Below are 14,483 nucleotides of genomic sequence, written 5' to 3'. Positions count from 1 at the left end.
TTTACAACAGCACTCTACAAACCTAACTTCAGATGAAATTTCTCTGCATTTGAAACATATTACCTCTTATTATTAGCTGAATTAGAAGAGATGGCATTGATGTGGCTTCTAATCATTCAGTAAATGAATGATAAAATACTGACTCAGTATCCTGAAATCCACCTGTTTCTGATCTCTCTAATAAGGAGACAATTTGTCTTTCCTTTCTCTTTGCTTCCATACCCTAACAAGCCTGTGAAGGGCTACTCTAGCTAAATTCTTTCTACAATTAACAAATGGACTAGGAAACAAGAGGAGACCTAAATATTATTTACTTTGGTAATACAAACTAATAGCTGTAAAGTGCAGTATTGGCTGAGAGTCACGGTGAGTAACTGACTTCTTAAGTGCTCTTAGTGATATCAGGAAACTGAAAAAGACTGCCCCTTGACCTGAGACTGACTTAAAATAATAAATCCCGCAACTTGTATCCAGCCTGCTCTTAAATGAAATCTGAAATCCGATGTTAATTGAGCTGGGTGGGGAGGTGTTCCTGGCCAAAAAAACAAGATGTTAAGAATCTCTGCCCACAGGGTGATTCCCAATCTTGCTGCAGATGTAGATACTGGGATGAGACTACATTTTTAAGCTTCCTGTCAGTCTGAGGAAATTGAAAAGCATTCTTATGTCAAGTTTTAAACCTTCTTGTACTTATGTCCTGCTCAGAAAACTGGGCTACAGCAGCAAATGTGCTCATATAACGCAGAAATTCTGCAGGGCTGGGGCCCTGTGTCCTGATGAATTCCTTACTATCTTGCAGGTGGGATGATTGGCCCAGGAGGGGTCCATCAGCTTAACAGCAAGGAAGAAGCTTGACTCTCTGTGTGCTTCCAAGGAAAGGCTCTGTCTGTTCCAGAGTCATTCAGTATCCCAAAGGCTTTATGCAGAAGGCTGTTAGTAGGATTAGTGCTGTAGATCTCGATCATGGGGAATGAAGTCAGTCACAAGAGGTGGTGCTTTGGAAACGGCCAGAACTCTGAAAGGCAGGAAGCTGCGCAAGGAAATACAGAAGCTGATCCCCCTATTGCTCAGAAGGCCCTGATGGCTGGGTTGTGGAACTGTGTGAACCATGCTCCAAACGAGAAACCATCAGATACTGCTGCAGGGACACAGAACAAGGACATAGGAAGGGAAAGTGAAAAAGCAACATCTTCTCTGCAACATGTGCAGAAGTCTGTGGCACAGATAACAGTGCAAACCGCACAGCTTCGAGACCTTGCTGAGGCCCAGCCTTCTGCAGAACTATCATCAGAGACTGAAAATAAGGGTGCTACACTGCTGAAGCCAGCCAGACAAATACGTGCTCCATCTTGGGAAAGACCTGCACCAGTTGAGCCTGCTGTAGAAGACACAAGAGTGACAAAAGCTTACTTGCCTCTGCAGGCTGCTGTAGAGACAGGAGCTAGAGATGCACAAGATTTGGCAACCGACCGGGCAACTGCAGCAAGTAACTCACTGGCATGTAAGAGACCAAGCGACAAGCTGCGCAAACCCAGCCCTCTATGCAGATGGCTGAAGAAACTCAAGTCCTCTGCAGAAAAAACTAAGGCCAAGCCTGATGCAATTACCAGCCAAGAATGAGGCTTCCTGTGGGCTGCAGAAGGGCTAGTAAAGTGCCCAGCGTACTCCCCTCAGAACAGACGGACCAGAAGGGAAGTCTGACTTGCAGATAATAAGAGGAAAATCTTCTTTGTCATTTTAAAACTGTTTGTGTGTTGTTCTGTTCTGGTTTTCCTACAGGCATGGGTGTAATGCAGAGGGTATCTCCTCTGGATGTAGAAGAAGAAAAAAAGGAAAAGTCTTCGTGTTCTCTTAGTAAGCAAAGGCATGTGACTGATCTATTTCCTACTGCTCTGGTGCTATTTGACTGTGAGCTGCCTCACTGGTGAGATTTCTGTTTGGCTTGTTTTTCTCTGCTGCTCACTGGAGGCTTGCCTGTCTAGCTGTGTTGAAACTAAGCAAAGGTGCAAGGCAGAAAGGTGCATTTGTATTTTCCTAGAGCTTCCCATTACTATTTTATTTCCTTTCCTCTGCTTTTAATAACTAGCTCTGCCTGATGGACCAAGCCAAGTGCATTAATATTATCAAACTCAATAAATATATACATTATGAAAACACTAGATGTTTACAAATGCATATTAGTAATAGTAGGTATAGTGTGGGAGGGTTGGTAAATGAGGGGCTGCTGTTTTTCTACTCAAATGGACTGCTTTATGCTTTTTCTTTTTTTAATGTTTGTAAGTCAATAAAAGCCAATTTCATTGCCTCAAATGAAGTGTTGACTACAGCTGAAAGGGGGACAGAGGAGGGAGGAGAAATGGGCTGCCACTGCTTACCCACAGCTGCAGAGAATGTTGAGAGCTAGGAGGGCACTCTGCAGGAAAGGAGAAGCAACAAAGCTGACAGCATGTACTCTGGCTATGGCAGGGCTGCCTCCCAAAGGGATGGGGGAAACAATCTAAGGAAAAATAACTCAGGCTAGTGGGGTTCCTAATTCGACTACCGTAATGTTGCGGCTCATATCCATGTCATAAAACCAACCCAGGCACACGTACACTAATGGAGAGGGAAGACACCTTAAATAGCTAAACCTTTTACTGCTAAATAAACCAGCTGATAACAAAAACTCCTCTAGAGAATGAAAAAAAAAAAAACTGACTAGCTGACCTGTAGGCAGAAATCAGTGTGGGCTATGCTACCAATACCCCAGCGCGTTTGAGAATCCCAGCTTGCCCTCAAGAAGCGGGGAGGATCAGCCACGGAAGCTAATGAGCGAACAGCTTGCGCTCATGAAACTCACCATCAGCTTTCTACAAACTGCTCAAGATAGACACTGTTCCTAACTGTAACACTTCACTTGCTCTTAATACAAAACTTTGCTTTTAAGTACTGGTGTTATAATAGTTTCATCCTATTCCTAGGGGGAAACATACGGCGACAGTAACTTCCCCATTCTCATCTTCCTCATTCAGCTCTTCACCTAAGATAAAGTTAAACATTCTATCTCACTATCTCCCATCTTCATACGTACAGCAGCAGCTTGCATAACGTGAACAGGGATAGCAATGCTCTGTAGTATTGTCCATCACCAGAGCTACGCTGTTGCTAACGCCATATATAACCCCACGCTTACGGGTGCACCTCAGCACTTTTCTCGCAATAGAATTTGAACTAAAAAACAGTTACAGCATATCTCTTTCTATACTTCTGACCTTAATCAAAAGCAGTTAGCTGTACATGCAAAGAAATAAATGAGCAGCAAAGCAGCTGTTTTTCACCATGCACTCAGAAACACCATCTGGTGCATTGCCTCTTCTAATGCAAAAGGAATTCCTTGGTTGTTAATGACCTATGAGGATGAGATTTGTTTGCTGTAGTATCTAGGTCCCCAAGCAAAACGTTGTAGAAAGTTGTTAAAGCCAAGAGCTTAAACAGACCCCCCCAAAAAGAGTAGCATATTTATTAATATAGGTGTTAAATATATTTGCTGGCATCATAATTGCAATAAGTGTTTCAGAAGGCCTGCTAAACTAGATGCTATTGGCAATCACGATGAAGTCTTACATTGAAGTATTTATTTCCATATCTACCTACTCAAAGTTCTTAGACCATCAGGATCTTGCTGCTAATATATACAGACTAGTTGGCTATGTGGATTACAAACAGGAAGACAATTCTTATAGGGGTTAACAAATTACCAGGGAAACTATACTGCTCTGGACCAGGTCACATCAGAGAAGAAAATTACAGCAGCATTGATGAAAGAGCAAAGCCAATTACTACACCAGAATGAAATATTTTGGCCCAGATTGACAAGGCTGTTGGTGTTTCACCTCTAAAAATACAGGTAATGCTCAAGGAAAGTAGAGATTTTCTTTTCTCAGTTCTCAAGCCTGTCCTTACCCCAGTATGGGTTTATCTGGGAATAATAGTGAAGGGTGTTACAGGAAGCAGTAATAGCAAAATATCTTCACTAGTCTCTTCTTAGGATCATGCGATGCTCTTAGAATCTCAAATGAAAATTTGAGAGACTATCCAGAGAGCAGTTAGAAAATAGCAACAAGCTAATAGCTTCTGTAACTTCAGTGCAGGCACAACGGACTCAGCAGGAAATTATTCTGACAGTAACATCAAAGTCCAAAGCCACTTCCAGTGACCTGAGAAAAATTACCCATTGTATTTATTTATTTATTTTAGGCAGGGAGGTATCAAATTCTGATTAAGTGGAGGCCCTGAACAAGTAAGCACCGAATTAGGAAGAACTTGAAAACCAGGGAAAGAAACTGGTTTAGAATCTCTGTCATATTTTCTGAGTATGAAAAGAGATGAATTTAAATACTCTCAGTTAAATTTCTGAGACGGACCTTCTGCAACCAAACATGGGACTCCGCTTGCAGACTAGCTCACCCAGTTCATCAAAAATTTAGGAGGAACCCTTTATTCCATTTCACAAATCTGCTTTGATATACAACATACATCTGAGCAAGGGAGATGGTATAACAATAGCCTGTGATTTTCCCTGTTAGGAAACAAGGAATTCTGTTTAAATGTGGGAAAAGATGGCATTCTAGGCCTTAATTTTAAGGCAGAACCTTAGAGATTTCCATGAACTGCCACACATTATTTCATTATCACAATACGATGGCAGCAGTCAGTGACTATGTGAACAATTAATATGTGTTGGGTATTTGGAGGCCAAGATCCTGTTCATTGTCCTGTCACTGGTTGGCACTGCGATACTGAGTAAAACTCTTTTTCCCCATTTTCCTTCCTAACTTTGGAATAATCTGCTTTTTTTCTTTGCAACACATTCAGGGTGAAGTACTGTCTCTTACAAGGAGTACGCTCAGTATAACTGAGCTCTGAATTCAGCAGGGAAGTGTGCCTAACAATCCCTTATATAAGTATATTGCACATACAGTGAAGCAGTCTCTGTTAGAGATTAGTGCTCTGTTTCACTAGGCTGCTACATTTCTCTCTATGGGGGTACTTTTTAGAAATACACCTCTTTACTTAAAGTCTTGACAATCAATCTTACTGCACAATACAACACAACAGTTCAGTGTTGTAGGTTAGAATATGTTTGAATATGTAACACAGCAGTGAAAAAATCGTTATGTGGAACTCACTTTGAGGAGGTGGCAAAGACGTTGAATGGGGCTACAAAGGTCTATTTGAGAACGGCTTGAAGTTGCAAAGGCTTTTGTGGAGAAGTGAGGAGTGTTCACCAGCTTCCCCTGTTGGCTGTTAAGAAAATGTTTTTGCCTTCTCTTCTTCCCCTATTGAGAAGGGTGTTTCCTCTAGTTATTTGTTTGTTGATTGGTTCTGCAAATATAGATTTTTTGTTTATTTTTAAAAAGAGTAAATAACTGCAATGCAGTTATTTACTGTAGTGCTTAGTGCTTCCAAAAGAAATCTATTTGGAAAAGTAGGTTTATAAACAGGCGCATCTGTATTTGCTGAAAATCTTTTTTCTTTTTTTTTTTTTTTAATATGCTCCCTGTAGAAAGAAGCAACATTGATCATGGAACATCAGAGCAAGCACCAAACAATAACTAAGAAAATCTTTGATTCTAGAGCTCCATTGAAAACCTAAAGCTTTGCTAAACTGATTTAAAAATCTGTTATCTACTATATAGTACAGAAGAGAAAGATAATGCTATTACTTCTCTTCTGGCCAACTTAGAGCAGATCAGATTTGATCAATTCATCAATTAACTAGCAAATGAAAGAGCTAATCTGGATCAGGTGCATTGGAAGTAGGTCTACTGCAAATGTTTTAGTTTCTTAGTGCAGAGAAAAGAATCTAGCATAGATTTTTCCTCTGTGTGTTGACTATTCAAATGAACTGAAATTAACAATGTGAGTATTCATTTAATTGCCTTTAAACCTCTCACATTCACCCATACTTTCACCTGGATGCTAAAAAAAAATGTTATGTTAAAGAATACTCCTTGCTACAGTTTAGATCAAAGTATACCAAACTTAAATGATTTCTGAAAACATCAGCACTGATCTCAGATTTAAAATAATAATAAAAAACGCCCACTACATGACTGCAGCAGATTTCATATATATTATAGTAAGCTATGAAGGCTTAAGAGCTCTTACACAGAAGGATTAATTGCCATAAGCATGCACCACTCTTTAAACGTAATAGTAATACAGAACCTGAATTTACAGTGCAAGACCAATCTTACCAAATGCTTGCATTTGTTCTATCTAACTGCTGAAACAAGACATTAAACTTTCTTAATTCACTTGCGTAACTGCATGAATTTTTTCTGGAAGAAAGCAGACTAAGTGTGAGCCCTTTCTTCTATGTGAGCTTGTAGCAAAAGATAGCCATCTTTTTGCTTTGTGCACAAAATCTCTAAGACCTCTTTAAGAAATCCAATTACTGAAGCTGCCTACTTAAACCAGAAACTGTTTTTAGAAATACAGTAAATCACCATGATGGTGACTGCAAGAAGCTAATAGTTATGCACACCATACATCTACTTAACTCAGCTGACTGTGCTCTAGTGCCTCTGCAAAGTACTTGATATTTTTCTCATGTCAGTTATCCAGCGCATTCTGACACATGAAGGAATGGGTACCAGGCGTTTCCTGTCTTTCTTGCATCCCTTTCTGAGAAATCCAAAAAAGGGAGGAAAACTTGGCAAGAGGAGAGAAATCAATGTTGCTAAGGAACCTAAAGGGCAGCAGGTTGAAGCAGCAGCTACTGAGGAGAAAGTCTCCGCTAAAGCAAACAGGGAGCCAAGTGCAGAGGGCACAGAACCAACAGCATGAAAAATGATGAGAAATAAAAGATGAGAGAAAACCCTGGCCAGTTTGGGCAGTGCTCTGCCTGAGCATAAATACCAAAGTGCCAGAAAGATTTGGTGTGTGAGGCTGGTCAAATCCACAATTTCAGGCAAAATGAAGGCAGTAAGTATAAAAGCTAACTGCGAGGCAAAAGAGAGTTCTTATACTACCAAAAAGCAGTGAAGCTTATTCTAAAGTACAGCTAATACAGAGTTTTTAAAGAGCTAAGCAAAACACACGGTCCCATTTTCTAGCAGATTTCAGAGTTAAGCTGGCCAACTATACACAATAGCTTGTTATATAGGTCTGCAAATTGGCAAGGAGAAAAATCTGCTGGGAAACACAAAAGGCCATTTATTTTACCTAGCTTCTCATGCTTAGTGTCCTTTCCTGGCTCTGCTAAAGGTCCTAGTCCACAACAGAGCTTTGGCACAGAGAGCTAGGTGAAATACAGGCTTTCTGAATACGGCTATGTAATGACAAGAGTAATGCTCAATTTTACAACATGTGAGAAAACCTAAGAAGGAAGTACAGAAATTGGAACTCAGCTGCTCTATGTTACAAGCTCGGCGGATAAACTCGCTGGCATTCACACCCATCAGTAAACAACCTTATGACTCCTGAAACACACGTTTTAGCTGGTCCCCTTGCCTTTATGGAAAACTGAGGAAAATTTTGCTTTCGGGCCACGGCCCTGTCTCAGGATTATTGGTGAAGTAATCTGCATTGTTGTTTTGGTTTAAGATTCAACTCATTATAGAGTGAGCTTAGTAACTGGCCGTGCCTGTGGTCAGATAAATGCCTGAGAGAAGCGCCTAGATATTGAATACTCGCAGACAAATTATAAGCTATCTGTACCTGTGTGAGGCCCTTATTATTAAGGATATACGCAGAAGAGAGGGCCCATTATGCTCCTGACTGTGCTGTTGGCAAGCCTTGGTTTCTGTTTTGTTTCTCGATCAATGAAATAACTATCGAATTCTTACTGCAGCACTTGTGACTTGCGACTGCAAACAAAGCAGACAAACTTTCTGAGCCAAGATTTGCTTTGCTGTGATGGTAGTGGCAAAACAGCTCCCTGTGCTTGTAGTTGTACGTCCTTGGGGAATTCAGGAGAAAAGAATGAAGATGGGAACTAATCAAGAGTCTCATCTGAGAGAAACCTTGCTCTAAATTCTCTGCGACTGCAGCATATATGACATTGCACCACCTCCTGGTGTGTAATTGAAGTCAAAATATAATTAGAGAGCATGTGTAAAGGGATGTGGTATCTCCACTAAATACTTTACTACATTCATAAAACATAAACAAGTGGTAGTGGAAAGGCTCATCTAGACAAGGAGGGAGTTGTCAGTCACAAGTTGTGCACAGGTAGCAGAAGAGTAACATATCGACAGGCTTACCTTGTTGTGCCAAAAATCCCGCTGAAACCAGGCCCTGCAAAGGAGGCTAGCATTGCTATTACTTGCTAGTAGTAGCTGTTAGCTGCCTCGGAGAAGTGGCACCAACTGCGTTGCCACAATAGACAGAACAGCCTCAAGTCGGTTTCACTTGCCAAAGAAGGTATTGATTTCCAGCACTTACTGAACGCGTGGGAAACCGGCCTGTTGTGTAGCTGTTGCTGTGGCACTAATACCTATAGCTTAATCCAGATCCCAATGCTGAGCCTTAGACAAGGCTTTTCCTTGTATATAATTAGTGTTATAAAGGCTGCTGTCTTCATCTCTCTGAGAAAATGCAGCTCCAGTTCATACAGTCCTACCTGACCTATGAGAAAAGGCAGAATGAATTGGGATTGCTTCTTCAAAAGAAGACCATGAAGAAGCCTTCTGTATATTTGGAATTTCCTAGTAAGGATGGAGAATAATCAGTTATACCTGTTACAGTGGATAAGACACTGAAAAGTTGGGACAAATAATGTCTAGCACCTCGCTACAAAAAAATCTTTTGACACTTATTCATACCCATCAACTTTGTTATTCATTTCAGTCTTTCAGGTTTAATTGTCTGAATATGTGACTTATAACTCTTTTCTTCCCTCAGACCAATTCTGGAACCTGAGCTAGCAACAACAGGAAAAAGCTGCTCATCGCTCTAAAAGGAGAACTTTCTCTACTCACCTCCTGGGAGCAGGAAACATCTGGGTGAGAAGTTTCAAAAGAACAGGTACAAATCCTGACTTTCTGCACTCTTATAGCTATCATGGTAGAGGAGTGTTCCTACCCACTCTCTGAAATAATGCAGTAATCACCTACAACATATACCACCAGATGTCATAAGACTGCCAGGGGGAGCTTCTGGCTAAATATGAAACTGCAGGGGAAGTCTGTGCCCACAACAGAGGAGAATGGAAAAAATAGCACAGGTAGCTCAGTCTGCAACCTTTTCCTTATCCTACTGGCCTATGCATTTCTTCAGGCAGATGCGAGGCAAAAGGAAGCTCATTTGCCTGTCATTAACATACAAGCGAACTGAGGAGTGGTGGCATCTATTTTTCATCCCAGATCCATGCACATAAGCTGTTTGTGTCAAATCATCTTTACAGTAAGTACTACTTTTTGCCTTTGGGCATTATCTGTTCAGTCATTGGTGTAAGTGTAAATGCTAGAATAGATAAGCAAAACAGAAGAAAGCTGGTTTTATATAAATCAGGGGTCAGAACCAAGATTTTTCCCCAGTGCACTTATCTGGCCACAGAGCAGTAAGCAAAACGTGCAGGATTTCCTTCCTGAGATTTTCTGCCTGGCTCAGACAACATATAGAATCATAGAATCATACAATCAGTAAGGTTGGAAGGGACCTCTGGAGATCATCTAGTCCAACCTCAATATATGAGATACAGTTCCTCTGCTGGACACAAACTTGGGAGTTTCTGAAATTCCAAGAGCTGCAAATTATCAGCCTGAGAGATTGGACCTCTGTTTTGCAGAGGGCTGGATGGAAGGAAGCAAGTACAGACTCCAAATAGCATGTTTGTGAGCTTCTATAATTTGATATTAAACCAGCAGGGCTGGCAGTTCCTTTTTGTACGGCACAGCCCTTGAGTCAGATTAAGCAGCCTAGCAGTTGCCTATTGTGTACAATTTAACTTCTTTTTTTGTTATTTTGACTCAGTATTTTGTTCTCCTCGTGGATCTTTAAGTGCTTGAGCAGGACATGTTAGCCACAGCTGAGATAAGAGAGAGTGTGTGCTATACACAGGTACGTAGACAGTATCTCTCAGGGAAGGGTGAGGAGAAAACTTCAGAAATCCATGGAGGGAGTCAGAAGCACAAGGTTTACAAGACTGGTGCTTTTGAAAATCTCTAAACAAACAATTCAGAGAGCAGCTGATGCGGGAACAGAGACAAAAACTGAGGGCCATGTGTGCAAAGTTGGTGCAATTCTACCTCCTACTTAGGAAACTAAAGCTGCTTCTGACTTAGGAAGCAGTGAAGTGCCTTGGACAAACTGCTCACCCAGCAAGACTGTCGAAAACAGGTCTGCGTTCCCAAGTTTCCTGAAACTAGTCCACTGCTTCAAGTGCAAGCCCAACTACTTAAAAGCTTGCAATCTCCTCCAGGGAAGGAAAATATATCACTTTCAAAGGTACAAAACAAATGCTTATGTGAAGCATGATATCCTGACAGTGAAACAAAGGAGGAAATCTAGGTGCCCTGATCTCCAGTCCCTGTTCTACTCCCAAGAAAATAAAATATTTCCACTGTAGAGAGAGTTGTTAGCAAGAAGATCCACAACAGAACAGAGGTACTCTTCAGAAGTGACACTAGAAATATATCGTGTTCAGTTTCATGAGTGAGACAAATCTCACCTCCAACATCCACCTATTCAATTTAATAGACTTCCAAACACTCAGGTGTATTACAGTAGGACAGGACTTAACTGATTTCCAGGAGAGCAGGAGAAATTTCCTGCAGAAACTGGCCTGCTTTTCCAGGGCAGAAGCACCTGGAAGTTGTCAGCCCAAATTTATGACAGAAGAAAAGGAATGGATAAGTAAAATACAAGTTGAAGATGTGGAACTTGTTTTATGTTAATCAGTTTGCTGTGCAAATCACTCAACAGCATTTAGGCATGGGGGCAGGTTTAGCTCAGTTGGTTAGAGCATGGTGCTGCTAATGCCAGGGTCGCGGGTTCAGTTGCTGTATGGGCTATGCTGAGGGTTGGACTAGATGATCTCCAGAGGTCCCTTCCAACCTTACCATTCTATGACTCCAAACACATTTATAATGGATTCATTTTAAATGCCCCGCAAGCAAAATCCATTACTTTTTTTTTTGATGACACTAACTCTCAAGTACTTAAATTGCTTCTAAAAAGAAGTCTTATATTTCTAAGTAACTTACGAGCTTTTGGGGAAAAGATGCATTTATTCTGTTTACCACACACTGACCTGGCTCTGTTCCTTTACACTGGCTCTCCAGTGACAGGATGTGAACCTCTCACACTCTGCACCTTATAAAGCATCAATACCTCAAAGCCAGCATTTCAGAAAGAAGCCCAAATCACTATAGGTAGACTCTTAAATAAGTGCCCTGATTTCTACTCAGAGACCTCAAGGAGCATTGTTAGGCACCCGGCAATTTTTTTTTCAAATTGTGTCACTCATTTTAAATTTAAGCTTCTATCTCTTTAAAGACGCATGGCCCAGATTTCTGCTGCCTTTATGTTTCTCACCTTCTGTGATCCACTGTTCAGTTCTCTGGTGGCATTTAACTCTTCCAGGCCTTACTCAGCTACAGTTTCTGTTCTGCAGCTCCATGACCTGAACGCTACAGCTTCCCCTGACTCCAAGAAAACTGGTGAGCTCCCTTGAACAAAGGGAGTGGGTCATAAGCTGGATTTATTTGACTTCTGATAACTTCTGATGATTTTTTCTGACTTTTTTTTTTAGCTGAGAGTTTTCATTCCAGCACTGATGATGTTTCAGACTTGTTACCTATTTACCATGCCCGTGCTGCACACCTGCTAGAAATACATCACTTGCTGGCATCAAAACAGAGTGGTAAGCAGCAATTAATGGCTTGTTCTGTAACTCTCCTTCTCCTCCCTGCTAATAAATATGGAAGAGATGACTGGAGAGGTTTTCCGATAACAGCAGGAGAAAAGAGTAGGCCCATTACTTGCCTCAATAAAAAGCAACCTGAAAATGACAGAGAAATAACTGTTTCCCCTCACCAAATTGGATTAGTTTATATTTCTCCCCACCTGAATCAAGTGTTCTGTGCTTCTGAATTTGATCTGATCTTACCAATGCTTCTGTAGCCCAGTTAGTGTTGAAAGAGAGAAAGCAAGCAAGCCATGCCATACTCCTCTTGCTCCCTCCTCTCTCAGCCTCTCTTTGTTCTGGCTTTGTTTGAAAAATCAACTTCCATGTTTTCTTGGAGCTGAGAGGGGCATTATGGAAAAGATCAAATCAATTTTTCTTTTCAGTATCTGTGATTGTTTTCTACTTCCCTAAAAGGTTAATGTTTAAAATGAATAATGGGTAGCGGGGCCAGAAAAGGAGGAAGAAAGGTTCTTCCTGCTTGGCTTTCTGTCAGCTCACACAGCAAGGATGTATTCTATTTCCAATAGCGCATCTGCAGCCTGCAGAGCTGTTTGCCCTTGGGTGGTGGCCTCAGAATAAGATTCAGTCCTCCTGATGCATCTCCCTACAAAGGGAAACACTGTCCTCCTCTTTCCCTCTCCTATCTCCCTTGATCAACAACTTCTTTTTGTTGCTGCCTTGAAGACTTGCTACTTCCTGCCAACAGATCAGTTACGAAGTCACCTGTGCAAACCAGTAGTGTTGAATCCACAGCACTTTCACACCTTAGGGATCTGTTCCTCTTGTTACTGATTTACCAGTGTGCTTAAAGGAATGAAGTAAACAGAATTATGGCTAGCTAAAAGAATAGTTTAAAAAAAGAAAATTTGGTATTTCACAAATTTAAGAAGAGCAGCGTGAAATGTTGCATCTGTCAGCAATGAGGGCTACCTACTGCTTGTCTTCATGAATTCATGACAGGAGCAGGAGGGGAACTCAGCTCCTCTCGCTTCCAAAATCAGACTCTGAGCTGGCAAACAGGATGAGGTCTGTAACACAAAGCAACAGGATTCCAGCCAACAGAAGGGCAACAGCGAAAGGCATGAAGCCACCCCCATATCAGAGCTTGACAGAAATAACACAGTTCCATTTTGAAAAGCCGTTGGATTATCCTGGAATAAACCCATATTGGAACACCCTATTACTGCCTGTTCAACTAAAACCTGCTGGATTGTAGAAAAATAAGTAGTGCTGTGAACTCTCCTGGAAGTTGAAAATATAACTGAGCTTGCCTATGGAAAGAGCTCTCGAGCTGCAATAGAACGTAATTCTTGGCAATACAGAAGAATGTGAGAAAATTTATGAAGTCAATGACTAGCTTAGTCCAAAATACTACATAGCTTAAAATCTCAATAAAATTATCACAGTGTCTGGAGCTCCTACTGGATATATGTTATTCTATAAATAAAGGAATTGACACACAGTAGAAGTTCAAAAATACATCATTTTTTCAGAAAGATGCTAAATGCAATACATTTGATTTAACTGGATAAACATTTAAACAGTTGTGCAGTCATCTATTGGTGATCTCAGATGATTAGACTGAAAGTAATAATTTGGGAACCAACAAAGCCCATAAATAATGACGGTCTCCCACTGGAAACAGTCGGATTGTTCAATATGGCTCAGTAGTTGAGCCTTCCGAACACTACAAAGTTGAGGTGGGTCCTTTCATATACCCACTATATTTTTTCTTCTCCTCAGGTTTTATCCTCCTGGAGTTTCAGTATATGGGTAAAAGCCTTCAGAACTGCAGAGTTCCAGACCAAAAGGTGTGCGAAACCTCAGATTTCTCATAGTTATACTGGAAATCCAGGTTTTTCTGAAGCTATGTCTAAATCCTATCATCGTAACTTTCCATTTCTCAGCATTAACAATAAACTGTAGACTCTCAAAACTGAACATTTTGTGTCTTTTCCTCTTTCAGCCCTTTCCGCATGTCCTTGCTGAATCTACAGAAGCAACTGTGCAATTTTATTACAGAGACTCTCCAGGGATGGATGGATGGATTCGTGAAATGTTAAGACTGTGGCTTTGAGAATTGTTCTGCCACCCTGGCTTCTAATTGTAAGGCAAAAATACCTCTGAATCGCAGTATTCAGGTGTCTATAAATGCCTCTATAGGAAACCTAATTCAGAAGCAGTAGCATTTTTCTTTTTATAGGGTCCAACCTTGTATTTCTCTCACCCTGGTGACTTTCTATTTTGTTCCTAATCTCCTTCTTTCTATATACCTTCAATTCAGATTCATTCTCTCTTATTGTTATACTGAAGAAAATTGGATGAAAGTGTGGTCCTGCCGTTACAGCAGACTCTGGTAATAAACTGTCTAGGCTCTTTTTTGAATCATCTATTGTTGTGCTGTAAAATCACTTTGTCTTTGCTTTCTATAATCCAGTCTACATTGCAGCTTTCTTAGGGAAAAGATGACTGTGTGCGTGTGTGTGTGTATGTGTATGTAATAATGAATGCTTAGGGCAGGAGACGTTGGCCTTGGTTAGGTCAAGGCTAACCAATCCATAGAGGCTGCCTGACTGCATAAGGTTAT

General features: G+C 40.9%; 2 protein-coding genes across 3 annotated transcripts; both read left to right on the top strand.

Moving 5' to 3' along the window:
• The first annotated feature begins 963 nt into the window (after window positions 1-963).
• Window positions 964-1,620, top strand: LOC146589103 (uncharacterized). The gene has a single exon (XM_085316727.1). It carries the CDS (start codon window positions 964-966, stop codon window positions 1,618-1,620), a length of 657 nt encoding a protein of 218 aa, XP_085172853.1.
• A 7,581-nt stretch (window positions 1,621-9,201) lies between these two features.
• On the top strand, window positions 9,202-14,210 carry LOC146589102 (uncharacterized). Of its 2 annotated transcripts, XM_085316896.1 has the most exons (5): window positions 9,202-9,390; window positions 11,603-11,648; window positions 11,741-11,851; window positions 13,640-13,707; window positions 13,863-14,210. In XM_085316896.1, the coding sequence occupies exons 1-5, from the start codon at window positions 9,355-9,357 to the stop codon at window positions 13,971-13,973; spliced, it is 372 nt and encodes a 123-aa protein (XP_085173022.1). In that variant the 5' UTR covers window positions 9,202-9,354; the 3' UTR covers window positions 13,974-14,210. The 2 variants fall into 2 exon arrangements, 1 of the variants encoding a protein (XP_085173022.1); XR_014897285.1 differs by lacking the exon at window positions 13,863-14,210 and having other exon boundaries at window positions 11,572-11,648; window positions 13,640-13,796.
• Window positions 14,211-14,483: the final 273 nt, after the last annotated feature.

Source organism: Rhea americana, unplaced genomic scaffold (genome assembly GCF_003343005.1).
Source record: "Rhea americana isolate MKP2758 unplaced genomic scaffold, rheAme1 scaffold_48, whole genome shotgun sequence".
NCBI classification, from domain to species: Eukaryota; Metazoa; Chordata; class Aves; order Rheiformes; family Rheidae; genus Rhea; species Rhea americana.
Note: the sequence above shows the minus strand (reverse complement) of the source record. Positions and strands in the feature narration are given on the sequence as shown.